The sequence below is a fragment of the Phocoena sinus genome, chromosome 16 (assembly GCF_008692025.1).
Source record: "Phocoena sinus isolate mPhoSin1 chromosome 16, mPhoSin1.pri, whole genome shotgun sequence".
NCBI classification, from domain to species: Eukaryota; Metazoa; Chordata; class Mammalia; order Artiodactyla; family Phocoenidae; genus Phocoena; species Phocoena sinus.
Window position 1 is genome coordinate 58,819,692 of NC_045778.1, and position 27,217 is coordinate 58,846,908.

Below are 27,217 nucleotides of genomic sequence, written 5' to 3' on the forward strand. Positions count from 1 at the left end.
CTGCACACGCGTGTCCCGCTCCAGACCCCACGCGTGTCCCTAGGAGGTTGCCACATGACCTGTTACATGCCACATGCGCTCCCGCCCCCACGAGCACGCGGCCGCGCCAGCACACGGTACGGGTGTAGACTGGACCCGCCCCCTAAATCCAGGAGACCATCAATTTATGGAAGAAAGATCTAGAGAGCACTGCCTCAAAACCTCCGGATGTTCTAAGACTAGGACTCAGGAGACACAGCCCTGACCACTCGCCCAGGATGCAGCAGAAGGGATGTTAGTCAGACTTCAAAAAGAACTTCCTTGCTGCCTGAGTTAGGCGTCCTGCCCGTCTGGTAAGAGGTTAGACGGAATGACGCCTGGACTAGAGGAAGTGGGAGACAGGCAATCCTTGTGTCCTTGGCCAAGGTAGAAGCGGGCCCGGCTATTTTAAGAAAGCACCGCTAAAGTTACTAGGGCAACTGCTCTCCTTGGGAACTCCAGGGCAGGCAAGTGGTGACCTCGGAAGGAAGAAGGGGTCTGTTCGAGTGGTCAGGGGGCGCAAGAACTTGCGGGGCGGGGGTGCGCGGGGCTCACCGCGGGGAGGGGCTGTGCGAGCTCGGCGTGGTGCTGAAGGGGACAGCGCCAGATTTGTCGCACTGCGCAGGCGCAGAAGCGGGAACAACGCTGGGATGGGGAGGAGGCGCGCGGCCCGAGGTGGTGCGCGCCCACTTGATTCTATCTTAGCACAGATCTGTCCTCCCAGCTACCCTTCCCCAAGCAGGCGGAGGAAAAGGGAGCAAGTCCCTCACCCAAACTGACCCTCCCTGGTCCTTCCCCGCTGCTGTTTACTCCCTTCTCGCATCATGGGAGTGGGGGTGGGGTGGGGGAGGGTGGAGGAGTGTGAAAGGGATTTTGGGAAAACCAGGATGCCTGAGTTCTTTATCCCGACTCGCTTGACCCCGGACAAGGAGCTGCTTCTCCAGGGCCTCGGTTTCATCTTCAAAGTGGAGTGACGGAACAGACATGCCCACCTTGCAGAGATGCCGAAGCCCTGATAATGGATGGGAAGCATTTTTCGTTATGAAGAGGCAGGTGAAACGGTTGCACGACGGGAAAGTGCAACCCTGCTGGGGCCGGGGTGGGGGTGGGGGGATGGGAGCTATCTGGGAGAGCAGTAGCCCTAGGCCTCCTTCACATCCTCCCCGCCAATGGATGATGGGGAAAGCACTGCTCCAGAGGTTCCCTGGAGCGGACTCTGAACTAGGATCTGGGGAGGCAGTGAGAGGGCAACCCAGAGTCTGAGCCCAGAGCTCTGTGTGTGTGTGTGGGGGGGGGGGATTACTGCCCCAGGGCGGGCCCAGCCCCAGACCCCACAACTAAACCCCCAGGCCAACCGATAAGCAGTATTCCTGGCGGGCTGACCTGAACACTTATTCTTCTCAGGACTCTAGACCTCCTGGATAAAGGAAAGGGACCCAGTTGGAGATACAGTCCTTCTTCTCGACCCTACATTTCTCCCTCCAAGGTGTAAACCCGTTACAAATCTTCCGGGAGTGGAAGGGGTTGGATAGCTCTGTACTTCACAATTAACCAGGGATGGGAGGTTTGGGCAAGTTTGCTTGATGAAGGAAGAAAAATTCTAGCTTTCCCCATTCAATTCATTCAGCAATTCTTGGGCATCTACTACGTGCCAGGCAATAAGAGCCTGGACAGTTTTTCCCCATTTTTCAAACTCGCTAAACGCGATCAGAGGGCAGAGAAAATAGGCCCAGAACCTTAACAGTCCTGGCCCCGCCCCTTATACTTTTGGCTTTGCCTGCTCCTCCCATCACTTCACTTTGAGGCGGTCACTAGCCCAAAACGAAAAAAGCCAGTCTCTGCTGCACCATCGCATTCTTCAGCCTCGGGTCTCAAGCCCTGTAGCGGAGAAGGCGAGGTCTAACTTTATACCACCGGCCTGTTTCGCCTTCAGTTTCGGGACCCATCCGGAACACTTTCAGACAGGATCCTCAGCGAGCCGGCACTCGATTGAATCGGTCTGTCTCTACAGCCAAAGTAGGCGGGTTCGCTGCGGCCGCTCCAGGCCAAAGCAAGACCTTACTGCGCACGCGCAGTAGACAGCCGATGGAGCCACCAATGGAGCTGTCCGGAGGGGAGCAAGAGCCCGGAGCCGTCAGGTACCGAGCACCGGAGGGGCCGAGAGAGGGAAAAAAGGCCTGGGGGAGGGTAGCTGAACCAGGGCCGGGTCTGGGGGGTCGCTTTTAGGAGCCGGGGCTTAGGAGCATAACGGAGGCGGACTCGCAGGTAACAGCAACCCGGTGACGCCGCCGCCAACGCCCCTTTGCCCGCAGGCTCCTGGACCTGCCCTGGGAAGACGTGCTGCTCCCACACGTCCTGAGCCGTGTGCCGCTGCGCCAGCTGCTCCGGCTGCAGCGCGTCAGTCGGGCCTTCCGGGCGCTAGTGCAGCTGCACCTGGCCGGGCTGCGCCGCTTCGACGCCGCTCAGGTAAGCCTGGGGCCGGAGCCCCACCCACTTCTGCCCCCGCCCCGGCTCCAGCCCCGCCTCTAACCTCCAGTCCCCAGACCTGAACCTCCAGCCCCCAGCTCTGCTGTCTACCCTTTGGGATCCCCCTTGGGCCTCTAGGAATGACCTGGAAGCGATCCAACCAGCGAGAAGTACTCTCAAAGGGCGAGTACCGGGAATCAACTCAGAGGGCGCGTAGGGTCTTTCTTGGGAGGTCAGGTGGCAAGCCCCGAGGGCGACCTGCTGCCAGGAAAGCACTCCTTAGGGACGGGTAGGCAGCATCCGCCCCCGTAACCAGCTGAGAGTCGAGGTGCTTCCCCGCCCGTAGGTGGGTCCGCAGATCCCGCAGGCCGCACTGGCCTGGCTGCTGCGGGACGCCGAGGGGCTGCAGGAGCTGGCGCTGGCGCCGTGTCACGAATGGCTGTCGGACGAGGATCTGGTGCCGGTGCTGGCGCGGAATCCCCAGCTGCGGAGTGTGGCGCTGGCCGGCTGCGGGCAACTGAGCCGCCGCGCGCTGGGGGCGCTGGCCGAGGGCTGCCCCCGCCTGCAGCGCCTTTCGCTCGCGCACTGTGACTGGGTAGATGGGCTGGCGCTGCGCGGCCTCGCTGACCGCTGTCCGGCCCTTGAGGAGCTGGACCTCACCGCCTGCCGACAGCTCAAGGATGAAGCCATCGTGTACCTGGCACAGAGGCGCGGCGCAGGACTTCGCAGCCTCTCGCTGGCGGTCAACGCCAATGTGGGGGACGTCGCCGTCCAGGAGTTGGCTCGCAACTGCCCGGAACTCCAGCACCTCGACCTAACCGGCTGCCTCCGGGTTGGAAGCGACGGTGTCAGGTGCCTGGGCCTGGGGTCGGTGGGATGGGAGGAGGGCAATCAATTAGCCTCTGGGGGTCGGGGCGGGCTGTAGTTGTCGAAAGGCAGAACTGGGGTTTCTGTATCTTCCTCCTACCACGGTACCCCCATTCTGAACAGGAAGGGCCTCTAGGAATGCCTAGGCCAGAGAGCCCACAGTTTAAAAACTTTTTTGAACCAGTATTTACACATTGGGAGATTCCACATACAGAGTACAAAAGTCAGATTTCTGGCTGTTCTTCAACAAGGGGAAAACCTTGCAATCCTGGGCACAGCTGAGAAGCAGGTTCCCTGTTTCAGAGACAGGAAGTCTCCGGTTCACTGGACGCATTAAATGCATGACCCCAAACCGGGTCTCCTCCCTTCTGTACGGAGGGAAGAAGTATACCCCGAACTGGAGGGAGACAGGGGCTTTGCCGGCTCCCCCACCGTGGGTGTAGCGGCTTCACGCCCCTCACCTCACCCGGCTCCTCCCCCAGGACGCTGGCCGAGTACTGCCCCGCGCTGCGCTCGCTGCGGGTGCGGCACTGCCACCATGTGGCCGAGCCCAGCCTAAGCCGTTTGCGGAAGCGCGGCGTGGACATCGATGTGGAGCCTCCGCTGCATCAGGCCCTGGTGCTGCTACAGGACATGGCAGGCTTTGCACCCTTTGTCAACCTGCAGGTCTGACCCGCCTGCCGATGGGCACAACTGGACTGTGTGGCGGGGCCTCACTGTGAACCGTAGGGAAACTGAACTGTGGGGGCCTCGGCTGAGAGGCCAGTGCCCTGCCCTACCCTGGAGCTTCAAATAAAGAGCTTTTTACCCCTTCTTGCCTGGCGCTGCTGCCCTGTTGGAGATAGGGGATGTGAGGCTGGGAGAGACAAACACAGTACTCCAGCACCCCAGCTGTGAAATGACTAGAATGCACTCACACCTTCCTGGGGCTACCTTTACTGTACCCATGGCAGCTCCAAGAGGAGGTTAACACTGTGGAGCGAGGAAGTAGGGAAAGACGGGGGACAGGAGTTACGGCGGGCCCTGTGTGGAGGTGTAGGGCTCCTGCATCCCTCTGGGATCTGAGCCTAGACGGCTCCGGCAGTCTGGCGAGTGCCTCAGTGGAAGCGGTACTTTCTGGCTGGCTTGAGGTTGATGTATGTGGCCTTCATCTCCTCAGCCTCAGGGTTCCGCACATCTTTGAATCGCTCCCCTTTGGTGCTCACTACCTGGTTGTCGATGTACCGGATCAGCTTCTTGGGAGCCTGTCAGGCAATCAGGTAGTGAGTAGCAGAAGCCAGGAGACAGTTGCACCCACTCCATGACCCTAGGAGCTGCGACCGTCTCACCTCCTTAGGAGCCATAGGCCGGTGAATCTTCTGATCCTCTGCGCTATCCACCATCATGTACCTGCCAAAAACTTGGCTGGGTGAAGCTCCTGCCACCCTAGGAAAACCCTCTAAGGGCAGGGCCCGGCCCGGCCCGGCCTGGCCCAGCCCAGCCCAGCCCAGACTCACTTCTGCAGGATGAAAGACTTCAGCTCATCCTTTTGGGGGCCTCTGAGGCGCCTGGGCAGGTCCTGCAGAGAGGGGAAGCCTGTCTAGGGCCTAGGGTACCAGCAGGAAAAGCAAATGGGGATAGGCTAGGGGCGGGGGCTTAACACTAAGGTGGAACATAGCTGAGGTTACATGGGGTTGGGGGGCCGTCTAGCAGAGGATACCTGGTTGGGGCCATCCCAGGCTGGAGGCCCCTCCTCCTTCCCCTCTACCAGCATCTGCACAGCTTCTTCCAAGTCCCCTCGAGCTTTGGCCAACACCCACTGGGCCTGCTCCACCGAACAGGTAGGGAACACCTCCAGAAGTACGTCCACCCCTGGCAGCAGTTCCTCCTCAGCGCCGGATGCCTGTGGGCATAAATGTTGACAAGAGGCAATACTTCCTCCTTTCCAGGGCCCTAGCTCCCTCGTCGGTACCCTCCTCTACCAGTACCTCATCTTGGGTGTCCCCAGCAGCAGTCGGAGAAGACATCGTCTCTTCTTTGAGCCGCAGCAGAGGCTCTGGGGAGACAGATACCTGACCTTGGACCTCAGAGCTCTGTGGTTTCAGGTTCTCTTAAAGAGGCAGAAAGAGCAACAGGTTTGCCAGGGCTTTGGAGGATGGGGGTTTGAGTCACCCAAGTGCCCGATTCCCAGACTCACCTTTGTTCCTGGCACCACTCAACTGCCCTGAGAGCTTCTGCATCATTTCCCCTATTGTACCTCTGAAAAGGCAAGGAGGGCGGTAAAAGGACAACTCTGCCCACCCTCCACAATCAGCCAGCCCTCCACCTCCTCTTGGTCCCAGCCAGGCCCCACCTTGGGATGTAGGCGAAGCCAGGCACATAGGCCTCCATCATCTCAGTGAAGGCCTCCATATCGAAATTCTCCTCCGATGGGCCTGAGGGGCCCAGGTCCTCAAGGACCCCGAGCACATAGGAGAAGATGACCTCATCCAAGCCGCTGCAGCAAGGGGACAGGACAAGCCCTGTTACCTCCAGCATTGCCACCTAGCCTGGGACTCCAGCCCTGGGCTTCATGGGGTCCAGGAGCCAGACCTCAAGCCTTAAGCCCAGAAGAGTATCCCACCCCCCACCCCCCCAACCCCCGCAGAGCTTTGGTTTCCCATCTGTTCAACAAGGGTGACAGGAACAGGATGAGAGGTGAGGCCATACCAGCAAATCATAACCAGCCCTCCTCCACCTGAGGAATAGGGCTGAGTACTTCCCACCCCAGTCTTTCCATTGGCCAAGGCCCAGAGTACTGCCCAGCAGCTCCAACTCTGGCCCCAGCATGACCCTTCTAGGAGAGCAGCTTCTACCTGAGGTCAGCCTCTGGGAGGTGCGTCTGAACAAAGGCAAGGAGGGCTGCACTGACAATCCTCTCCAGCTCCATGCTCTCTCCTCTTCTGAAGGGACACAAGACATAGGCTTGTCAGGCCCTCTTCTGCCTGCCCCTGCCCACCAGGTCCAGGGGCGGCCAGCTCCTCCCTCCTGCCCTGCTGTAGAAACGATCTGTTGATGTTGCCCATAGCTTCCAGTTCTTCAGCCCTCCCCCACTCCCTCAAGCAGAGCCACAGCCCCCTGCCTGCCTATCTCTCCACCTCCTCCAGCCTGAGACAGGGCAGGACACTGTCTCAGGAGAAAGTTTCCAGAGTGGACGTTTCCCTCCCCCCTCCCCCAACCTCTCCCCATCTCCCCACCCCATTCCCCAACAGTAGGCCTAGACCCTCTGGAAAGAAGCCAAGGTCTTGAGGTCACATGCCTCCTGGCTGAGGAATCCCATCACTGAGAGGGCCACTTGGCCCCCAAGTCCAACCACAAGGGACCCATTGTCCAGCCCCCCAAGGAGCAGGCCTCAGGACTGAGCACAGCCATTCCCCCACCCAGAGTGGGCCACCCACCCTCTGCACAAAGGGGCTTTTCTGGCTCTGGGGCCCAGATAGAAGGGGAAGCCTTTCATGAATTCTCTCTTCCTGCCAGGTCCTTGCCCTTCCAGCAGCTTGGGCCTATCTACGGAGGACTTTCCATCCTCCGTCCCGAGGCCTACGGAGCCCTACAAGATCTGGCCTTTGCTTACCTCTCCAACCTCACCACTCCCTCCTCGCTAACTCCACTCCTGCCCCAGCAGCCTCCTTGCTATTCCTCAGACTTGCCCAGTTTCTTTCTACCTGTCTCCTCCAGATATCCACATGGCTCATCCCCTCACCTCTGCCAGGGCTCTGCTCAAATGTTGCCTCCATAGAGAGACCTTTCCTGACTAACCGACCAAAATTAGGCATTCCCTATACTCCCCAATCCCTTACTCTGCTTTATTTTCTATATAGCATATACTACAGCTCCATGTTATCTTTATGTTTATTTGCCTGTTGTCCTCCCCCACAGAATGTACACTTCAAGAAGAGGGAGTTTGAGGGGGGGATACTTTGTCTTATCCATTGGTATAGCCCTAGCACCTAGAAGAATGCCTGCACTTAGTAGGTGCTCGATAAATACTTATTGACTCATTTCATTCCTACTTACATGCTTTTGACTCCCTAAAGTCTGTATTTGGTAGTCAGGAACATTTAGGTGGTAAAGAACTGCTCCAGACCCACGAGTCCAAATGTCAGCTCATTACCCCACTCAGAAGACTCAGGGGCACCTCAAACTGCACCTAGCCCCAACTCACCATATCCTCCCGATGTGTGTACTCCCCCTCCAAACAGGCACCTCCTCCTGTTTCACCGGCTAACATGACTCACTCAGCTACCGAACCTGAAACTTGGGGGTTACCCATGATTTCACCCTCTCTCAACCCCTGCTGCAATCAATCAATCACCAGGTCCTGTTGAATCTATTCCCTTATTATTCTCCATTCTATCCACTTCTCCCCAACTTCAGTCTGGCTTCTGCTCTACTAAATTTTCTCAGGCTAAGGGCATGAGTTACTTTTTCAGGTTTTGGTCTCATTAGGTTGAACCATATGAACTTGCCAATATTACCTGTTTTTGATCTGAAAAAGAAAAGAAAAAGGCAATTTCTTGTAGTTTCACCTAATATTTGCCCTTTCAAGTAGCACCAATGTTGGTCCAGGAGGCATCACATCCTCCTATTTCTCTTCTACCTCTCTGGCCATTTCTTCCCAGGCTCCTTCTCTGTCCCCCTCTCCTCTGCTTCCCTCTAAATGTGGCAGCAAAGCTCAGGCTCAAAGCTGCTTCTCCTTTCTCCTCAGTCTGCACCCTCTCTCTGGAAAATCTCATCTGGTCCCACATCTTCTTGTACCAACTCCATGTCACCAATTCCCAAATGTCCAATCCTATAGTCCAGTCTCCTCCTCTGAGCTACACACTTGTACGTCTACCTCTCTGACACCTCCGTGGGGATGACTTAACATGTCCCAAACTGACATTCTTCCAAGTCTTTTATTCCTCCAAGGCTGGCCTCAGTATACGCACGTCCATGTACCCAGCTGTTCCTGCCACAAGTCTGGGAATTATCTCAGTATACGCATGTCCACGTACCCAGCTGTTCCTGCCACAAGTCTGGGAATTATCATTGACACCATCCTACCTCTTGCCTTCTCACATCCAATCAGTCACCACGCCCTGACCATTATCCCTCAACATATCTACTTGTCTCCATCTCTACTCCCACTTGGCTCCAACTCTTGCCTTAACTGCAAGAGTTTCCTAAATGTTCTCCCCACTACCATCTTTCCCCCAACAACCTATTCTCTACAAAGATCATGGCTGTACAATATTTACCAAAAAATCACACTTTTTCTGCTTAAAATCTATCAGTGATTTCCTGCTTCCCTTCAGATAAGCCCAGCTTCTTTTTATGGCCCTCAATTCAGGGCCTCACTCCTGCCTACATCTCTCCAGCCTCACCACACACCACCCACCCCCGGGATCACTCCCCTCCACCCCGGCTTGCTTTCAGCTTGCCAGCACTCCAGCTTTTTCACAGCAAGGGTCTTTGCACAAACTGTTTCCTCTGCCTGGGCAACGTGCCACCTCCACCCCTTCACTTGCTAACTCCTCTCACCTTTCAGGTTTCAGTTTACAATTTCCTTCAAGGGATGCTCCCCTGACCCTTTAGAACTGGTTTGGTCTCCTCTATCTTACATCCTCATTGCAGACTACACTTTTCCTTACTTAGCAGCACCTTTTACAGCTATAATCAAAACATTATTGGGGCAATGTTTAATGTTTCTTCCACATGTTTCATGAGGGCAGAGACTACACTCCTGGCTTATTCATCAGTGTACACTCAGTGTCTTCTGTGAAGTAGACACTCAATAAACAGTTACTCCCCACTTTAGAAATGAAGAGATTGAAGCTGAGTGGGTTTAATGACTTGCCCAAAGTCAGCTGGCTTGACTGTGGTAGTCAGGAGATAAATCCAGGACACCTACTTGAGTGAGTGTATATTCTAGGGGCTACTCCAGGGGATGGGGAGATGTCAAGACCTCCAATTGGGTTGAGATAGGGCTACCATCTATTATCGCAGTTCCCTTGTCCCCTGACTGGTAACACAGAGTTGCTGTGACAGCACAGGGGTTGCTCAGGACAGGAGAACTGAGAAGCCCTATCCTACCAGGGGAGGCTAGCCTCTTGCTCCAGACCCTAGCGTAGGCCCTGGGGAGGAAGAGAACTGCTCAGACAGGGCATACCAGATCCCATCATGCAGCTCCCCCAAGAAGTCAGCCCCCTAGGGAGACCTACATCCACCCTGGGTTATACCAATCCTGGCTGCTAGCAGTTGCCTGCCAACCTCTGCTGGGACAAAAGTCCACGGATGCTGCATGAAAGCTTCTAGGGAAGAAGCTCTCAGGGATGTGTCTGATGCCCCTAGGTTTCTAACCAAGGTCCAAGAGCCAGGGAGTTATTATTAGGAAACACCCCCCCACCACTGTGCCCAAATAAAAAAGTCTTCCTGCCCTGAGCTTTTGCTCTAGCTTGTCTCCTAATGGAACATCCCCCTTCCTCATGTTCTTGGGCTGCCCAAACTTCACCCAGACTTCAAAGCTTGCCACTTCTTTTTCACCCTTCTCCATCCCCCTAGGCTTCCTCAGCATCTCTTTCCTACCCAGAGGCTTCTCCTAATATTTCTCCTCCATAGTCCCTAAGCTGGGGAAGCTGCAGCCTGAACAGCCAGCCTTCTCCAGGGCAAGAACATGATTTCCCTGAGACTTTTCAAATTCTGGATATAGCCCACAGAACCCCGTTACTTCCTGGGGGCTCCAAATAAGGGTCCACTGGTTAGCTGCACCCATGAAATGTGATTGTCATCCTGTCATGAGTCCTGTTTAAACACCTCTGATGAAGGTAAAAATATTTAGCATTTACTGACTGCTTACAATCTATCAGGGATTGTTCTATGCACTTTACATGTATTAACTTACCTAATCCTCACAATTACCTTAACATATAGATACTAATATATCATATTGATATTATCCCATTTACCCAAAAGGAAATGGAGGCACTGAGAGGTTAAGTAACTTGCCCAGGGTCACACAGTAAGTTAATGGCAGATTTACACCCAGGCGGTCTGGCTCATTGTTAACCACTACACTATACCACCTTTCATGATGCAAATGGTCAGTCCCCAGCCTGTAATCTGATCCTCTCCTGCTTGGCTGGCCCTCTGCCTACCTCGGAATCTTTGCTCACACCATTCTCCCCATTCAGAATGTCTTTCCCTTTGCCTCTCACTCTGCAGGCCTCACTTCCTTCTTGGAGCCAACCCTGACTGCCCCATCCTCACTGCCCTCGGCTGGTCTGAGAGCATCCCCAGGACCAAGCACAGGCCTGGACTTTCCAGATGTTCCATAAAACCCCCCTGGACAAGTTTAAGTGAGACTGGGGGAAGGAGTACCATGTTGTTCCCTTGGGGTGGGGAGATGCCCAAGGTGGAGGGAGAGCAGAAGGCCATGTGGGAGGAGGAATTCTGGGAAGCAGAGTGGAAGAAGTCTGGGGCACTCAAGAGGGTCTAGAAACGAGGTCTTCACTGCTTCTCCCAGCCCTTACGAAGCACAGCTCCTGGGGCCCTAGTCCCATAACGCAGGTTCCAGAGCACATCATTGTACCCTGACCCCCAAGTCAGGTCTTAGAGGAGCCAAGGACACCGATGGGTACACAAGGGATTCCGGCATCCAAAGTCAGGCAGGAGCACAAATGGGGGGAGGCGGAATACAGGAAGTGGGACCATGATGATGGCCGACCCCTGAAGCAGGAGCTCCCTAAACGAGCTAGCGGGGTACCCATAAGCATCCAGAATAGTGGGCCCGAGGGCACAGGGATGCGGTTGCGGCCCTGAGGGACACATGACGAGGGAGGCCTGAGCAAGCTAGGATGTGCCTTGATACAGGCCACGGCGAGAATCAGAGATGGGGTTCCGGCGGGCCCCGGGGGTACCGTGGGGAGACACAAAGGACGGGTACCCTGGGTCAACGCTCTCCACGACTCTTTTAGGCCTGGGCCGGGGCCTGGAGGGGAAATCACCTGCTCCGTCGGGCGCCGCCGGCGACTTGTCCCGCGCGGTGCAGCTCTCATCCCCCAGCCCCACCAACGAGATCAAAGGCGGGGCCCAGAACGGTTACTTTCCAGAAGCGCCGTGGTAGCCATTTTTAAGAAGGGCATGCCCACAAGTGGGCGGTGCTCCTGCTACCATTCACATTTGTCTCAGAGCTTTGGGCGAGATCCCGCGGCGGCCATTTTTGTTGAGAGTAGGGAGGAGTTAGGCGTGGAGGTCCAGCCAGTGGGTGGAGTCTCAGTGACTGACTGTATCCCCTCCTAGTGCCTTGCCGTCTGCACAGACGGGAGAACATTTTGACCCCACCCGGTGTCTTCCCATCCGTCTTATTTCCTCGCCCCAAAATCTCCGCCCTCAAATCCTGTAGCTTCCCCACCCCCACCCCGCCCTTGTCTCTCCCTGGTTAGTTCTAGTGGCCCTACTCCTAGACCCAGTGTTCTTCCCCAAATCCCGTCTCTCCCCTTTTGTGTCCAATCCATATTCAAGCCCTGTCACCCAACAACTCTTAGGTGCTGACTTACCCGCCATATCTAACTCTCCTTTGTATTCTCTTAACAGCGATGTTTCCCCAAGATTAGTGTGGGTTACAGGGCCTGGGTCTTGGGATCTGGAGCCTGGTTTGGATGGGGAAGGCGGGGCAGCAGGTGCTCTGAGCGAGGATCCACCTGAGTGCAGATCCAGTACGGCCTGCAGGTCATGCCCACCCCCAGTAACTTCATGCCTGAGTTGGCAGGGCTTCTCATTTATGACAGGACGGCTGAACTCCAGTACCCTGTAAGGCCTCAGCTTCCTCTTTCTCTTCCTGCTACGGAGCTTCCTGGCGCTACCCTGTGGGGAAGCCCATAGCCTTCCCTTCCCAAGAACCCTTTAATGGGTCATGAGGGAAGGAGTTCCATTCAAGGATGAACTCTCCCATCCCCGATCAGCATGGATGAGCCTCTTTTTAGGGCTAGTCCCCTTGTAGGGCGCTGGGGACCCAGAGATTGTCCCTATCCACAGGAGCTCACAGTCCAAGGTAGAAAGTCCCATCCTCTTTTCCCTAAGGACTGAGGCAGTGCCAAAATATGGAGAAAAAGGGGATCACTGCTCCCTCTTCCAGTCCTGTCCCTCACAGCAGCCTCCCACCTCCCCACCAGGATCATCTGGCCTCAAAGAGAGCAAGATGTTGGCTGCTGGGGAGAGGGGGCAGGAAAGGGGAGGGAAGAAGGAGGGAGCACCTTTAGCAACGTGTCTCCCATAAAAGCACTGCTGCTGCCAGCCTGGTGCTGCTGGGGTTAATGAGGGGTGAGGTGACAGCCACTTTCAACTCTGGCCAAGCAGGCCCCTGGGAAAGGGGTGATGGATAGCTGCCAGCCCTCTAAAGACTTGGCCATCGCTCCCCTCCCGCAGTCCCCATCCTCCCTCCCCCTCCGTTGCACAATACTGATGATGAGTCTTCTCTCCCTACCACCCCCATTACAGGAATTTTCAGGTTTCCTCAGAAGAGCTGTCCCTAGTCCTGGCTCAGGACCCTTGTGGCCATCCCTGAGGCATACCATTCCCCCTCCCCCACGGCCTGTTTCTTGAATAGCAGTTGGATGTAGCTACATATTATCGTGGGAAAGAACTTCCTGACCTTTCAGGGAAGGATGATGGGAAAGACCATTTAGAGGGAGCCCCTCAATTCCCAGTTCAGACCCTGGAGAGTCTCAACTCTGTGCAGCAAGGGTTAGGTTTTGGAGTCAGAGGACAGAGAGTGGGCTGAGGAGAGGGACCACCACAGGCACAAGGACACACACAAACTGTAAGGCAGGGGATCCAGGGATCACTTGTCCTTCTCGACATTCCATAGCAGGCTGGACCTTAAGCTCCCGATTTGCTGTCCCCTCAGGTCTCAATCTCTCTCCACCGGATGGGAACAAACTCCACTTACGCTTTGGATGGTGCTTGAAGCTACATGAGGTGAAAGGAGGTATAGTGATACCTCCTCTCTCCCCATTCCGTCAAACGAATTCTGCAACAGATGCTGGGTCTCCTGAGCTGATGGGAGAAGCTAGAAGCCTGCGCTGAAGCTTCCCCTAGCACATCAATTCCCCATCATCCAACCTCAGAATGAGGAAATTGGGCTTGAATTAGGCATAAAGAGCAGATTTCCCAGACATTAAGAGCAGAGAAAGAACCCAGCTGGCTGGTCTCAAGGGGTGGGAGGGACTCAGAGACTGAGGTGAGGAAGGGAACGCTTTGAAAGATGGGGTGGGGGGGAAGAGGGGGGTCCCCACTCTTGCTTGAGGTCAGCAAGGGCTCTCTGGGCAGGGTGCCTGGCCCTCCCACACCTTCCTCCTTTCTCAGAAGAGCCAGGATGGGGCGGGGGCGGGAGTTGGCTGGGGCGGGCCCTATTTAAGGAGCAGTCTCTGGGAGCATCGCTGTAGATCCAGCTCCAGGAGGGAGAGAAGAGGCTTCATGGGTAAGTGCAGACCCCTTTCTCTCAACTCAAGCAGGGTGGGGGTAGGGTGACTCCTGAACCTGCCAGCTTGCCTCTCCCATCTCCAGGGATAGGCTGCAGGTCCGCCCTGTGAATGGGAATAGCACCCCAGCCCTCAGTTTAACTTTGTAGAAAGTCAACGTGTGTTTCAGGGAAGTCTTTCTCTTCTGCTCCCTTAGCTATCCCAGGTACTTCAGATCTTCACTTCAGGTGGGGAGATTTTCAGGGAGCTGGGACTCCTGGACCTCCCTCTACCTTGGGGATCCATATTTTGTGGGTCCTCTTTGGCTCAGGAAGCCACTCATTCTCTAGAGAAACGCCCTTCTCAGTGTACATGTTCTGGCTGTTCCCCTAGCCCCTTGCCCATCCAGTTCCACATCTGGCCCCACCAGAAGCGTATCTGGGCAGGAGATGACGGGTCTGACTCTGCAGTACCCACGGAATCCCTACCACAGCCCTGAGTCCCCTCCCCTCATATCCTACATCAGTATCCTGTTAGAATTTAGAGAACCCTTACCTCTTTCCCTAGCAATGGGCCCCTATTTTCAGCTCCGAGCTCAGACCCTCGATGGGATAGGAGGAATATTGAGATCCCAGGTTCCTCTTCTGACACATCCTGGGAATGGGGGAAAATTCACAGAAGGGAGCACAGGAGGCCAGCATCAAGGCTAAAAGAACTTTGGCCATCTGGCTCTGAGAACTGAATTCCATAGGCTGTGAGCTCTAGCAAATGCCCTGGGGACTCAGTTCTGGTGCCCGGCTGTGCTGTACTGTCAATACTGAGGTCATGGGGGACCTGCTATCTCAGACTCACAGCGTCCCAGCCAGGTGCTGCCACCTGCCAGAACTTTTAATAACTTCGAGTTACTCTTCTTGTCAAAGACTTCAATGGCTCCCCAAAACTCCTCACTTTGCCATTAAAGTCTTTCAAAGTATGGCCTCCACTTAGCTTTCAAGCCTGATCTTCCATTGCTCCCTGGTTATAACCTGTCCTCCAATGAAACCCTGCTACTTCCTGCTCCCGCTGCCATGCTTTTACTCATGCTGATCCCTCCTCAGTTCTCCCTGGGACACCTCCATTCCATCGCTATCTGTTGGAATCCTATACATCCTTCAAAGCCTCTCTCAGATGCCTCTTACAAGAATCTTCTTCAACCCCTCAATGATGCATACGATCTCCTACAAATCCTCCACACTCTGCTTCCAGTGGGGCTTGATTCATGAGCCCCAGAGTGTCTAGTCCTGTGTTCTACACAGAGTAGCTGTTCAATAAACGTTCCTTGTATTTTGCTGAGTGTGTCTCATGTATGAAGAGGCAGTTTGGCCTAGATGTTAAGGCTACAGTCAGATTTCCCAGGTGTATTCTCTGTGTGTACCCTTGGGTAAGTTGTTAACTTCTATCGGCCTCAGTTTCCTAATCTATAAATGGGAATAATAATTATATCCACATCAAGGTTTTTGTGAAGATTAAATGATAGTTTTTGTACAGGGCTCTAGCACAGTGCCTGCACATAGTAAGTTCTGAGTTAAGTGTGTGAGATTGCTATGATTCTTTTTTGTGTGTGTGTGTGTGTGTATTTTGGCTGTGCCATGTCACATGGCATGCGGGATGGTTCCCTGGCCAGGGATGGAACCTGGGCCTCCACTGTGAAAGCACCAAATCCTAACCACTGGGCCACCAGGGAACTCCCTGTTATGATTCTTATTATCCTCCCTTCAGTAGGATGTGAGCTACCCAGCTGGGAGGTAGGACAGGGTTTAAAATTGGTCAGTCAGGGTTTATTGAGCAAAGGGCTCTAGACCAGATGCCAGGGTTGGATAAAGCTGGGGCAAGGCCAGGAGGAGAAGGCCACCAAGATGAGTTTGGTAGCCCAAGCCCTGCTGGGATCTAGAAGCTCTGGATTCCCACCTACTGTGTGACATTGGGTGAGTCACTCCTTCTCTCTGGCCTCGGTTTCCCAGCATAAGGTCACCTGAGGAGGTTGGGCCAGGTGAACAGTAAAGTCCCTGGCAGCCCAGATGTTTTATGAGTTCTAAGGGTTAAGTTCAAAGAAAAGAACAAAGAAGCATCTAGGCTCCCTGCAGGGCTTCTTTACATCCTTAGGGCTGGAGCAAGCACTGGGGTTTGGAAGGATTGGCATGTTGGACTGAGCTGAGTGGCAGCACTTCCTTCAAAAAGCCTGTAATTGGGGGCCTCCTCCCTCACTGGGGCTGGGGGATAGGGGTATATTGTTTGCAGTCTCTGGGCATTTCCAGGGCATATGTGGAAGACTTGGGGGAAGAATGTAAGCAATGCAGATTCTCAGAGATGGGGAAGTGTTTTTTTTGTTTTTAAATTCCTGTGAATGGAATTTTGTGAGATGTGTACTTAGTTCTTTTTTTAAAATTAATTAATTAATTTTGGCTGTGTTGGGTCTTCGTTGCTGCGTGCGATCTTTCTCTAGTTGCGGTGAGCGGGGTCTACTCTTCACGTTGCGGTGCGCGCGCTTCTCATTGCAGTGGCTTCTCTTGTTGCAGAGCACGGGCTCTAGGCATGCGGGCTCAGTAGCTGCGGCACGTGGGCCCTAGAGCACGCGGGCTTCAGTAGTTGTGGCTCGCAGGCTCAGTAGTTGTGGCTCGCGGGCTCCAGAGCGCAGGCTCAGTAGTTGTGGCGCATGGGCTTAGTTGCTGCGCGGCATGTGGAATCTTCCCGGACTAGGGCTCAAACCCACGTTCCCTACATTGGCAGGCGGATTCTTAACCACTGAGCCACCAGGGAAGTCCCGAGATGGGGGAAGTTGAGAGACTTCAAGGGTATGGACCTGAGACGATAGAGAAGGAAGGGGATTCAGAACACACCTAACTTGGTATGAGACTCATGATTTACTTGAAGCCTGCCTTGTTTCAAAAAAAGGATTAGAGGAGGCTTACCAGCATGCAGATAATTCTCTAAGATTAAAACATAAAACCTGTGACAGAGTACATTTTAAGTGTGTATCCTTTTTGATCCAGAGATTCAATTTACTTATTATTGCTATTTTTATTTTTAGTTAGAAATTATTTCAAACTTAAAGAAAAGTAGCCAGAATCGTACAAAGAACTCTGGCTTAGCCTTCTACCAGATTGACCAACTGTTAACGTTTTGCCATAATGCTTTCTCTAATCTATAGTCCTCATTCAAATCTTGTTACTTGTCCCGACACTGTCCTTCACAACAATTTTCATTCTGGTCCAGGATCCAAAACAGGATCATGTGTTGCATTTAGTTTTCATGCCTCTTTTTGTCTCCTTTGACCTGAAACCTTTGTCTTTTATGACACTGGCATTTTTGAACAATTTTCTCTCAATTTAGATTTATCTGAGGTTTCCTCATGATTATGCCTTACTGCTGAACTGATGTTGTATTTTTCAGTTTAACATATCAGACAGCACATGATGTCAATTTGTCTCTGTTAAAGAAAAAATTTTAGGGACTTCCCTGGTGGCACAGTGGTTAAGAATCCACCTGCTAATGCAGGGGACATGGGTTCAATCCCTGGTCCGGAAAGATCCCACACGTCGCGGAGCAACTAAGCCTGTGCATCACAACCACTAAGCCTGCGCTCTAGAGCCCGTGCGCCACAACTACTGAAGCCTGCGCGCCTAGAGCCCGTGCTCTGCAACAAGAGAAGCCACCGCAATGAGAAGCCTGCGTGCCGCAACCAGAGAAAGCCCGTGCGCAGCACCGAAGACCCAATGCAGCCAAAAATAAATAAATAAATTGAAAAAAATTTTTTTAAAGAAACCCATTAAAGATGGTAAGAAAGACTTTAAGAGGGACTACTGCAATGGGGTTAAAGTGTTATCCACCAGTTTTCTCTATTATATTATCATGTTACTATTTTTTTTCAGGTTACTATTTTAAAATTTGTAATTAATAAATATCTTATTGGAACATATTTGAAACTATATAAATATCCAGTTTCACATCAAACTTTCACCCATCAGTTTTAGTATTCAGAAATGATTCTCACCTGAATCAATCATTACTCTGATGATTGGGAATGGTGATTTTCTAATTTCATCATTACTTCTACTATAAGGAAGAGCTTTCCTTTCATATGTACTTTTTAGTTAGCATTAGTATGGACCTAGGGATCCTTATTTTATTCAGCAGGTTATAATGTTACTGTGATTATTTGTTTTGATGCTTAAATTGTCCTTGATTTGGTCAGTGGAAGTCCCTTCAAGTTGGCTTTGTATGTGAATAAAGATGCATATTCAAGGACATTTATTCTCATTACCCTCACAGCTTCTAAATAAGACCAAGCCATCAGCTTATTTTTTGCCTGTATTACTTCAAAAGCCTCCTAACTGCTCTCCCGATTTTCAAAATGGCCCCTCTATAGTCTCTTTTCCACACAGTATCCAGAATAACTTAAAAAAAAAAAACTCATCACATTTCCCCCTGCTCATAACCCTCCATCCCCTAAGAATAAAATCCAAATTTTTCTACATGGCTTCAAGGTACCACAGGATCCAGCCTCACCTGTAACCTCATTAATCATCACTTTCCCGCTCGCTCACAGGACAAGGACACCCCAGCCAAAGGGTGTTTGTACTTGCTTTTCTCCCCCAGCTATTTAAATGGCTCGTAAAGGTCTTTATTAGGTCTCCACTCAAGAGTCACCTCTTCAGAGAAGCCTTCCCTAATTATCCTGTTGAAAACAGCACCCCATTACTTATCACTGTATGACATTACATCGTATATTCCCATTTGCTTGTTGTCAGTCTCTGTTTCTCTACATTACACCTCTAAAGTAGGCTCCACGAGGGCAGGGAGTTGTTTGGTTTTTCTCCCGTAGTACCAGTGCCTAGAACACTGCCCAGCAAACTGTGAGCTCTCAAATGCCTGTCGAGTGAATAAAGATAACTTTCATTCCTTGGTACGTTTGCACCCACCATACTTCCTGCCTGGCTTCCCCTCACCCTTCTCTTTGCATGGCTAGCTTCTTCATATTCTTTAGATCTCAGCTTAAATGTCTTCCATAAGGACAGAAACTGCCATGGCTATCTCATTCACTATGGTATCCTCAGGGCCTACCACAGTTCCTGGCAAATAAAAGGCACTCAAGAAATTTGTTGGATGGACTTTTAATAGCTAAAAACTGGAAAGAATCCAAATGCTATAGAATATTGGATGACTGTTAAAGAATGAGGTAACTCCATGTGCATTGGCATAAAATGATGTCCAAGATATACTTAATGTATAATGCAACAAGCAAAACTGTGCAATTCATTTTATGTAATTAATACTAGGTGAACAGAAAAAAATAGTACAAAATACTAGACTGGACCTCAGTGATCATTTGGGGGTGAGAGATATTAGAACAGATTTTAACTTCCTATTTTATAAATTTCTGTATTGCAGACTACTTTTTAAGAACAAACACTACCCTTTGAGCACTTAGTACATGACAGGCACTGTGGTAAACATTTTTTGTGCAGGATTTCACAGTACCTTCTCAATAATCTTATGAGATAGGTCCTAATACCATCATCCCCATTTGCAATGAGGAAATTGGTTCAGGGACATTAAGCAATTCATCTAAGGTCACACAGCAAACCCATCACACTACAACACCTCCCTGTGTCTTTATAATTAAAAAATAAAAAAGGAAAGGAAAATAAGATGAAACTAGGGGTAACAGTTCAGGATCAAGGTTTTACACAAAAGATGCTAAGCAAATTTGGCTCCCTGGAAACCAGGGCAAATAGAAAAATATGATCAATTATGAGATCCTTGGTGATTCAAAGATAAAAGCAAACAACTTATCAGTAGAAACATCTTTACCAAATGCTGAGGTTTAATAGAACTCCTCCATGAAGCTCATAAATACAGCAGTGTTCAATCAAGTGATCTACAGCTTCAATAACATACCTGTATATCCAGGTAGCTGTTGGCCAACCACAAATGGAAGATCAGTGAAAGCAATTCCAATAGGAGCCAAATTTATACAGCTTGGGCATCAGATCAGGTGGTCTGGCCAGACCCTTAGTTAAAATTGGATGTGTGGCCTAACCCTCCAGCAAACTCCTATAATATTGCAAATTCACCCTATTAAACACTGTTAGCAAGAATCAGGAGACAAGAAGTGACATTCATCTTCAATTTAAACGTTGGTAAATTTTCCACGTAGGCTGGGTTGGTTTTCTTCTTCTTTTACAGATGAGGAAACCGAGGCTCAGAGTCTAGAAAATGTCAGAGCCATTATGGATCTCATTATGGATCCCCTCCTCAGCCTTCCTCAGTCATGCCTGTCATCCACGCCTCAACAAAATAGCTTATGCCCTCCGAATCTCTCTGGGGGTGGTGGGCCTCAGGACCTAGAAGAGTGTCCTCCTGCACTGGAAGGGAGCTGGTTAAGGGAGAGTGAGGCCCAGCCAATGAGGAAGCATACTTTTTCCAGAGGTCCACTCTAATCCTCACCTCCAACACCTTGTACCCCAAGATGGAAAGTAAGGCTCACCTTACACAGATGAAGAAAAACCCCTATCCCCAAGCATAAAAATGATCTTGAAGCCTACACTTGACTTCACTCATTTATTTACTTTTCTTACAAGCTGGGGATAGGTGGGCCCTCAGCTTGGGGAGTTTGGAGAGCTTTGCTGGAGGGAGGAGAGGAAAAAGCGAAAGTGGGGGCTTATTGCAGGGCAGGCTTCAAAGAGGAAGAAGATGGGGAGGAAGGAGAGAGGAAACAAAGGGTTCAGGCCCTCCTTCCACCACACACACTCAGGCTTCCCAAGTCCAAGTAGAAGGAAGGAGTAATAGGACACCCACCCAGAGATGTCCTTGATCCATTCTCGCCCTTGCCCCGCCATCCAGCAATAACCTGAGAGAAATCAAGGAAGTGCAGGAAGTGGGCGGTGGTTAAAAAAAAAAGAGAGGTGACAGGTGCACCCAGCCCCAGCGCACAGCTGTGGCGGCAGGAGGAGAGCCGCGCGCGTGCTCACCCTGGCCGGCCGCCGGGCCTCGCGGCGCCCTCAGCTCAAGTCTTTCCTCTTCTTCCGGCGGCCGCGCTCCGCCGCTTCCCCCGCGGGAATGCTGTAGCCGCTGCAGCTGCTGGCTGGCCGGCGCAGCACTCGCCTCTCCGTACGGTACTCGGGCTCGCGCACGCGCGGCACGCCCTGCAGCAGGAACTCGCCGCCGCGATAGGTGACGCGCACGTCGGTGCGTGGGTACGTGCCGTACGCTCGTCGCAACTCCCGGCGCACGAAGTCCGGCAGATTGAGGCCCGGCCGTAGCGTACGTTCCACGCGGCCCCAGTGCAGCTCAGCGTGCAGGCTGCTGCCTTCCGGCCACTGCGTCCCGCTCTCGACCGCCGCCCGACCCGCATCTGCGGGCTCCTGAAGCGACGGCCCTGGGTAGCCGGGCGCTGGGAACGGCGGTTGCAGGGCCGCAGCGTAGGCCTGCGGGAAGGCCCACAAGGGCGGCGTGATCACTAGCGTCGCGCCTGTGGCGTGGAAGCAGTGGTATTCCCGCGGAGCCGCCCACTCGCCCGCGCTCAGGCTCAGGGGCCGGCTGCAGAAGTTGTGGGCCTGAATGGGGGGCAGCAGCGGAGGGGCGGGCAGGTAGGTGTAGGTGAGGTGCTGCAGCAGAGGCCAGACGTCCTGCCCAGGCGCCAGGCAGCAGTATGTATACATGGTGTGGAGCTCAGGCGGCCGGCATTGCTACTGGGGCCTCGTCCTGGTCCAGACCTGGGGTGGGGGTGTGGGTGCACTTTGTTCTCATCTCCACCACCGACCCTGGGGCCTGGTTACCCGGGGCGCTGGTTCACAGCAGGGGGCCCTGCACGTGTGCCGGAGTTCGGGGAACTCTTACTAAGGAGTTCAGCTCCCACCTCACCTCTTGTCCTAGGGCTGGACCCAAACCCCAGGCTCCCAGCAGGCATGAAGGACCCAAGCCTTTTTCAAGCCCCCAGTCCTGAAATGCTCTTCCCAGGTAGCTCCCTACTCACTTGCCTCCTTTAGCCTGGGGGAGCTGGTCCCCAGCATTTGGGGGAACCAGAGATATCCAAGAGCGGGGCTCCTCTCCACCACTTTTTAGTTGAGCTGCTCTCCTCCATGCCCTGCCTCAGCCGCACCTTCCGGTTTCCAGGCAAAGGGAAACACCTTGAGCTGGCCAGGAGCCAGCCAGCTTGTGTCTACACTGGGTGAGCCTGCTGGTCATACCGGTTGCGAATTAGACGCTGAGGTCTGTGCTCAGGGATGCCCGCAACATCACAGGACATCCAGTGGCTTTTCCAGTCAAGTTAGCTCCCTGTTCTCCTCATCCCCTTTTTCCACCCAGGTGGAGTTATCCTAACATTTGAGTGAAGCTCCTGCACACCAGGCACTGAATCAAGTTGCTTATGAGCATCTAACTTCAAGTTTACATCAACCTTAGGAATGAGGTACTAATATTTTTCTGACTTTACATAGCAAGAAGCAGCTTGCCTCAGATTTGGTACACAATAAATGTATTCTATGACTGGGGCTTACATAGGTTAAGTGTCTTGTCCAGACTCACACAGCTAGTTATGGTAAGGGCAGAATTCAACCCCGTGTCTGTCTCAAGACTTGTGCTCTCAACAATAGCCTAATCACCAATCCATGCTAGGGCTTCTTTTAGACTATCTGACAGTCCTCCCTTCTAGAATGTTACTTAAGAGCTTATAACTTTTTTTTAAAAAGAACTTCTAATTCATATTAGCCACATGAAGAACATGGTGGTATCATTCTCATTTAATAGATGAGGAACAAGAGATTCGGAGAAGTTAGGCCACTTTCCCAGGTTCACATAGTCTATAACTGGCACAGTGGGATTTGAACCCAGTGCAAATGATTCCAAAGCCCAGAAGCTACTTGGGTGAAGCCACGAAGGTTGCTTCGTTCAGATGGGTTGAGCACTGTCTGAGCTCCAGTCCCCTCTGGCTGCAGTTCATGCCCTTCCACCTCTCTTCCCCAGTGGGTAGTAGTTGCTGGATGATTAAAATGGATACCCTCTTCCAGTTTCTAGGCCGCCAGGCCATCATACTTTCCTTCCCCTTCTGTTGACTTAAGCAGCATCATGACTAACCCCCCATAGGTTCTCCTAGATTCTCAGCATCCCACAAAGCCCAGCTACCCTCTGAGGAGGTCCCCCACACTCAGCCTGGTGATGTCACATTTCTTTATTCCTGACTGAGCCACTCTCTCAAGTCTAATTCAGGGCAGTGGCCTAGTGAGAGCAGCTAGGACTAGGTTATGGTATGTATCTAACGTGCCCTACCCAACAGCTCCAAGAAGGGAGCCTCTCCCTCTGTCCACTTAAGAACTGGTCCCAGGACATAGTGACCTTTGTTGGGGGAGGCCTCCCACCCCCAAGATGTCCATGGCTTGATCCCTGGAGACTTGTTAGTATGTTATATTACATGGCAAGGGGGAATTAAGGTTGCAGATGGTATTAAGGTTGTTAATTAGCAGTCCTTAAAATAGATTATCCTGGATTATCTGGGTGGGCCCAGTGTAATCACAGGAGTCAAATGTGGAAGAGAGAGGCTGAAGAGTCAGCGTATGTGATAATAAGAGTCAACTAGCTCTTGCTGGTTTTGAAGATGAAAGGGGTCATGAGCCAAGGAATGCAGGCAGCCTCAAAGCTGGAAAAGGCAAGGAAGTGGATTCTTCCCTAGACCCTCCAGAAAGGAATGCAGTTCTGCCAACACCTTGACTTTAGTTTATGAGACAGAATTCCAACCTCCAAAACTGTAATAGATTTGTATTAAGCCACTAAGTTTGTGGTTGTTAGAGCGTTAGTAGGAAATTAATATACCTCCCCACTCCTATTTATAACTTTGCCCCCCCTCCAAATCCCAGCACTTGAGGAATGTCCAAAACTACCTATTATAGACTGACCTCACCCCAGCCTGGAGCTCAACGATGGACCCTGTATGACTGGCCAGTTTCTCCCCCATGGGGATCTGCTCATACCTGGGTGGGAGATGAGGAGAGTGTGAGACCAAGCTCAAGTTGGAGCCTGGGACAGTGAGAAGCCTGCGTTTTAATATTGGTTCTGACGTGCTTGCTGAGGGAGACTGGGGAGGCAGTCTTCAGGAAAAATGAGAAAAATAAGGACCAAGCTGTGAGTTTCTCAGCATTCATTCACCCTGATTCCAGTAACAGCCCCCAGATTTTTTGGGTCCCACACCTTATTTACTCTCAGGAAAGTGGTTCTGGGGGAGTTGGCTCTAGCTCATCCTTAAATTACCTGGGTGATTTAGGGCTAAACCAATCATCGCTGTCATCCTTCTGGCCATAGTGATTGGTTTAGGGTAGCCATGTGACTCAATTTGGGCCAATGGGAGCCAAGCCCAGGGCTTTGTTCTCTAATTGCATGGAGTGAAGAAGTGCTCTCTTCCCTGGACAGAGATCTGAAAGAATGCAGTTCTGGGTCCAGAGGTGGAGATCTCTCTGAGCATAGAGCTGCAGAAGAAGTGGAGCCAAGGGTCAGAGAGAGAAACTGGGTCCTGATGACATCGTTTGAATCCTGGACTTTGAAGTTACATAAGCCAATAAATCCCCTTTTTTCCCCGTCCGGTTTTATTGAAATATAGTTGACATACAGCACTGTATAAGTTTAAGGTGCACAGCGTGATGATTTGACTTACATATACTAGGAAGTGATTACCACAGTAGGTCTGGTTAACATCCATCATCTCATATAGATACAAAAAAAAAAGAAAAAAATTTTTTCCTTGTGATGAGAACTCTTAGGGTGTATTCTCTTAACAACTTTCAGCTATACCATACAGCAGTGTTAACTTTGCTCATCATGTTATACATTACATCCCTTGTATTTATTTATCTTATAACTGAAAGTTTGTATCATTTGATCACCTTTATCCAATTTCCCTTTCCCCATAAATTCCTTTCCTACTTAATCTAGTTTGAGTGGACTCTTTTTATACAGATAGCCAGTTGTGTTTACTTTATAAATTTTTTTTAAACATCTTTATTGGAGTATAATTGGTTTACAATGGTGTGTTAGTTTCTGCTTTATAACAAAGTGAATCAGTTATACATATACATATGTCCCCATATCTCTTCCCTCTTGCATTACTTCATATAAATTTAACTACAAAGGACATAATGAAATGGGCATTTAAAAATTATTTCAAAGCACCATCATGTTAGTCTTTAGAAGATTAAATGTTTAGGTTATTATACTATGGAGTGAAGTCTTCTGTTGCTTGCATCAACAATACACCCTGACTGTTTTTCCCCCAGAATTTTATTATGAAAAATTTCAAAATTCAGCAACCTGAGTAGTTTCTGATCAGTGACCCCCCATGATCAGAGGCTCTTTTGTGGGCAAAGTAGAGGATGGAGAGAGTCTGGAAGCCAGTCTTGGAGGAGGTTCACACCCTAGTTTAGGAAAACTAACAACCACAACAAGATCAGGGAATGGAAAAGAGACATGGGCGTAGATTCATCTGGACTTGATTCCATATAACTGCCTGGATGGAGAGCGGAGGGTAAAGGTGGATGCACATGTTTTTAGCTTGGTCAGCTGGGTGGGTAGTCAAGACAATCCTGGAAATAAGAAACAATTGGGGTGATCGGAAGTTGAGGGAGTGCTGGGTTCATGTGGGACGTTTGGGAAGCTATCCAGCAGTAGTTTTATATTCAGGCTGGAGATGGGAGGTGGGGTAGTCATGAAGGAAAGGTAGTAGGTGAAGTTACCAGAACAGCTGCTACGCTGGCCCATATTACACTGTGTCATCATGGCTGCCAATCTGTTGCGTTCCACCTATGCCTTTTGAGGGCAACTGAGGTATAGTTCATGTACAATGTTATATAAATTTCAGGTGTACAACATGGTGATTCACAATTTTTAAAGGTTCTATTCCATTTATAGTTATTATGAAATATTGACTATATTCCCTGTTACACTATATATCCTTTTAGCTTATTTACTTTATACATAGTAGTTTGTACCTCTTAATACCCTACCCCTATCTTGCCTCTCCCTCGTTCCCTCTCCCAACTGGTAACCACTAAGTTGTTCTCTATATCTGAGTCTGTTTCTTTTTTTTTTTAAACAACTTTTTAAAAATATTTATTTATTTTTGGCTGTGTTGGGTCTCCGTTGCTGAGCGCGGGCTTTCTCTAGTTGCAGAGAGCGGGGGCTACTCTTCGTTGCGGTGCATGGGCTTCTCATTGTGGTGGCTTCTCATTGCAGAGCACAGGCTCTAGGTGCGCAGGTTTCAGTAGATGTGGCACACGGGCTCAGTAGTTGTGACTCGTGGGCTCTAGAGCGCAGGCTCAGTAGTTGTGGTGCATGGGCTTAGTTGCTCCACAGCATTTGGGATTTTCCTGGGCCAGGGCTCAAACCCGTGTCCCCTGCATTGGCAGGCGGATTCTTAACCACTGCACCACCAAGGAAGTCCTGTTTCTTTTTTCTCATATGCACTAGTTTGTTTTATTTTTTAGATTCCACATAGAAATGAAATCCTACAGTATTTGTCTTTCTCTGTCGGACTTATTTCACTTAGCATAATACCTTCCAAGTCCATCCATGTTGCTGCAAATGGCAAAATTTTATTCTTTTTTATGGCTGAGTAGTATTCCATTGTGTATGTGTGCATATATATATGTGTATATATATACACACACACACACACACACACACACACACATATATATATGCTCACATGTTCCTTTTTTTAAATATTTATTTATTTGGCTATGCTGGGTCTTAGTTGTGTCACACGGGATCTTCATTGTGGTGTGTGGGATCTTTTAGTTGAGGCATGCGGGATCTTTTAGTTGCAGTGTGCAGGATCTAGTTCCCTGACCAGGGATTGAACCTGTGCCCCCTACATTGGGAGCACGGAGTCTTAGCCACTGGACTGCCAGGGAAATCCCTAGGCTCACTTGTTCTTTATCCATTCATCTTTTGATGGACACAGGTTGCTTCCATATCTTGGCAATTGTAAATAATGCTGCTATGAACAATGGGGTGCATGTATCTTTTCAAACAGTGTTTTCATTTTTTTTTCAGATAAATACCCAGGAGTGGAATTGCTGGGTCATATGCTAATTCTATTTTTAATTAATTAATTAATTAATTTTTGGCTGTGTTGGGTCTTCATGCAGTGTGCGGGCTTCTCACTGTGGTGGCTTCTCTTTTGCAGAGCACGGGCTCTAGGCACACGGGCTTCAGTGGTTGCAGCATGCAGGTTCAGTGGTTGTTGCATGCGGGCTCTAGCGTGCGCGGGCTTCAGTAGTTGTGGTGCGTGGGCTCAGTAGTTCTGGCTCGCGGGCTCTAGAGCACAGGCTTAGTAGTTGTGGCGCATGGGCTTAGTTGCTCCGCGGCATGTGGGATTTTTCCGG

General features: G+C 51.2%; 3 protein-coding genes across 9 annotated transcripts; 1 reads left to right on the forward strand and 2 right to left on the reverse strand.

Annotated features, from left to right (window-relative positions):
* The first annotated feature begins 1,807 nt into the window (after positions 1 to 1,807).
* FBXL15 (F-box and leucine rich repeat protein 15) lies at positions 1,808 to 4,165 on the forward strand. Of its 2 annotated transcripts, none has more exons than XM_032608530.1 (4): positions 1,808 to 2,156; positions 2,331 to 2,484; positions 2,831 to 3,336; positions 4,018 to 4,164. In XM_032608530.1, exons 1-4 carry the CDS (start codon positions 2,104 to 2,106, stop codon positions 4,145 to 4,147), a joined length of 843 nt encoding a protein of 280 aa, XP_032464421.1. In that variant the 5' UTR covers positions 1,808 to 2,103; the 3' UTR covers positions 4,148 to 4,164. The 2 variants fall into 2 exon arrangements, with proteins under 2 accessions (XP_032464421.1, XP_032464420.1); XM_032608529.1 differs by having other exon boundaries at positions 1,812 to 2,156; positions 3,834 to 4,165.
* Positions 4,166 to 4,266: 101 nt separating this feature from the next.
* On the reverse strand, positions 4,267 to 20,978 carry CUEDC2 (CUE domain containing 2). Of its 6 annotated transcripts, none has more exons than XM_032608527.1 (10): positions 11,907 to 12,043; positions 11,294 to 11,660; positions 6,186 to 6,272; positions 5,684 to 5,827; positions 5,528 to 5,589; positions 5,319 to 5,440; positions 5,051 to 5,233; positions 4,848 to 4,909; positions 4,680 to 4,740; positions 4,270 to 4,595 (listed from the first exon to the last, which is right to left on the reverse strand). In XM_032608527.1, the coding sequence occupies exons 3-10, from the start codon at positions 6,257 to 6,259 to the stop codon at positions 4,449 to 4,451; spliced, it is 855 nt and encodes a 284-aa protein (XP_032464418.1). In that variant the 5' UTR covers positions 6,260 to 6,272; positions 11,294 to 11,660; positions 11,907 to 12,043; the 3' UTR covers positions 4,270 to 4,448. The 6 variants fall into 6 exon arrangements, with proteins under 6 accessions (XP_032464417.1, XP_032464418.1, XP_032464413.1 ...); XM_032608522.1 differs by lacking the exons at positions 11,294 to 11,660; positions 11,907 to 12,043 and adding exons at positions 20,646 to 20,697; positions 20,819 to 20,974 and having other exon boundaries at positions 4,272 to 4,595; XM_032608524.1 differs by having other exon boundaries at positions 4,272 to 4,595; positions 11,355 to 11,660.
* On the reverse strand, positions 16,500 to 24,253 carry C16H10orf95 (chromosome 16 C10orf95 homolog). Its single transcript, XM_032608531.1, has 2 exons — positions 20,819 to 24,253; positions 16,500 to 16,647 (listed from the first exon to the last, which is right to left on the reverse strand). Exon 1 carries the CDS (start codon positions 21,506 to 21,508, stop codon positions 20,849 to 20,851), a length of 660 nt encoding a protein of 219 aa, XP_032464422.1. The 5' UTR covers positions 21,509 to 24,253; the 3' UTR covers positions 16,500 to 16,647; positions 20,819 to 20,848.
* Positions 24,254 to 27,217: the final 2,964 nt, after the last annotated feature.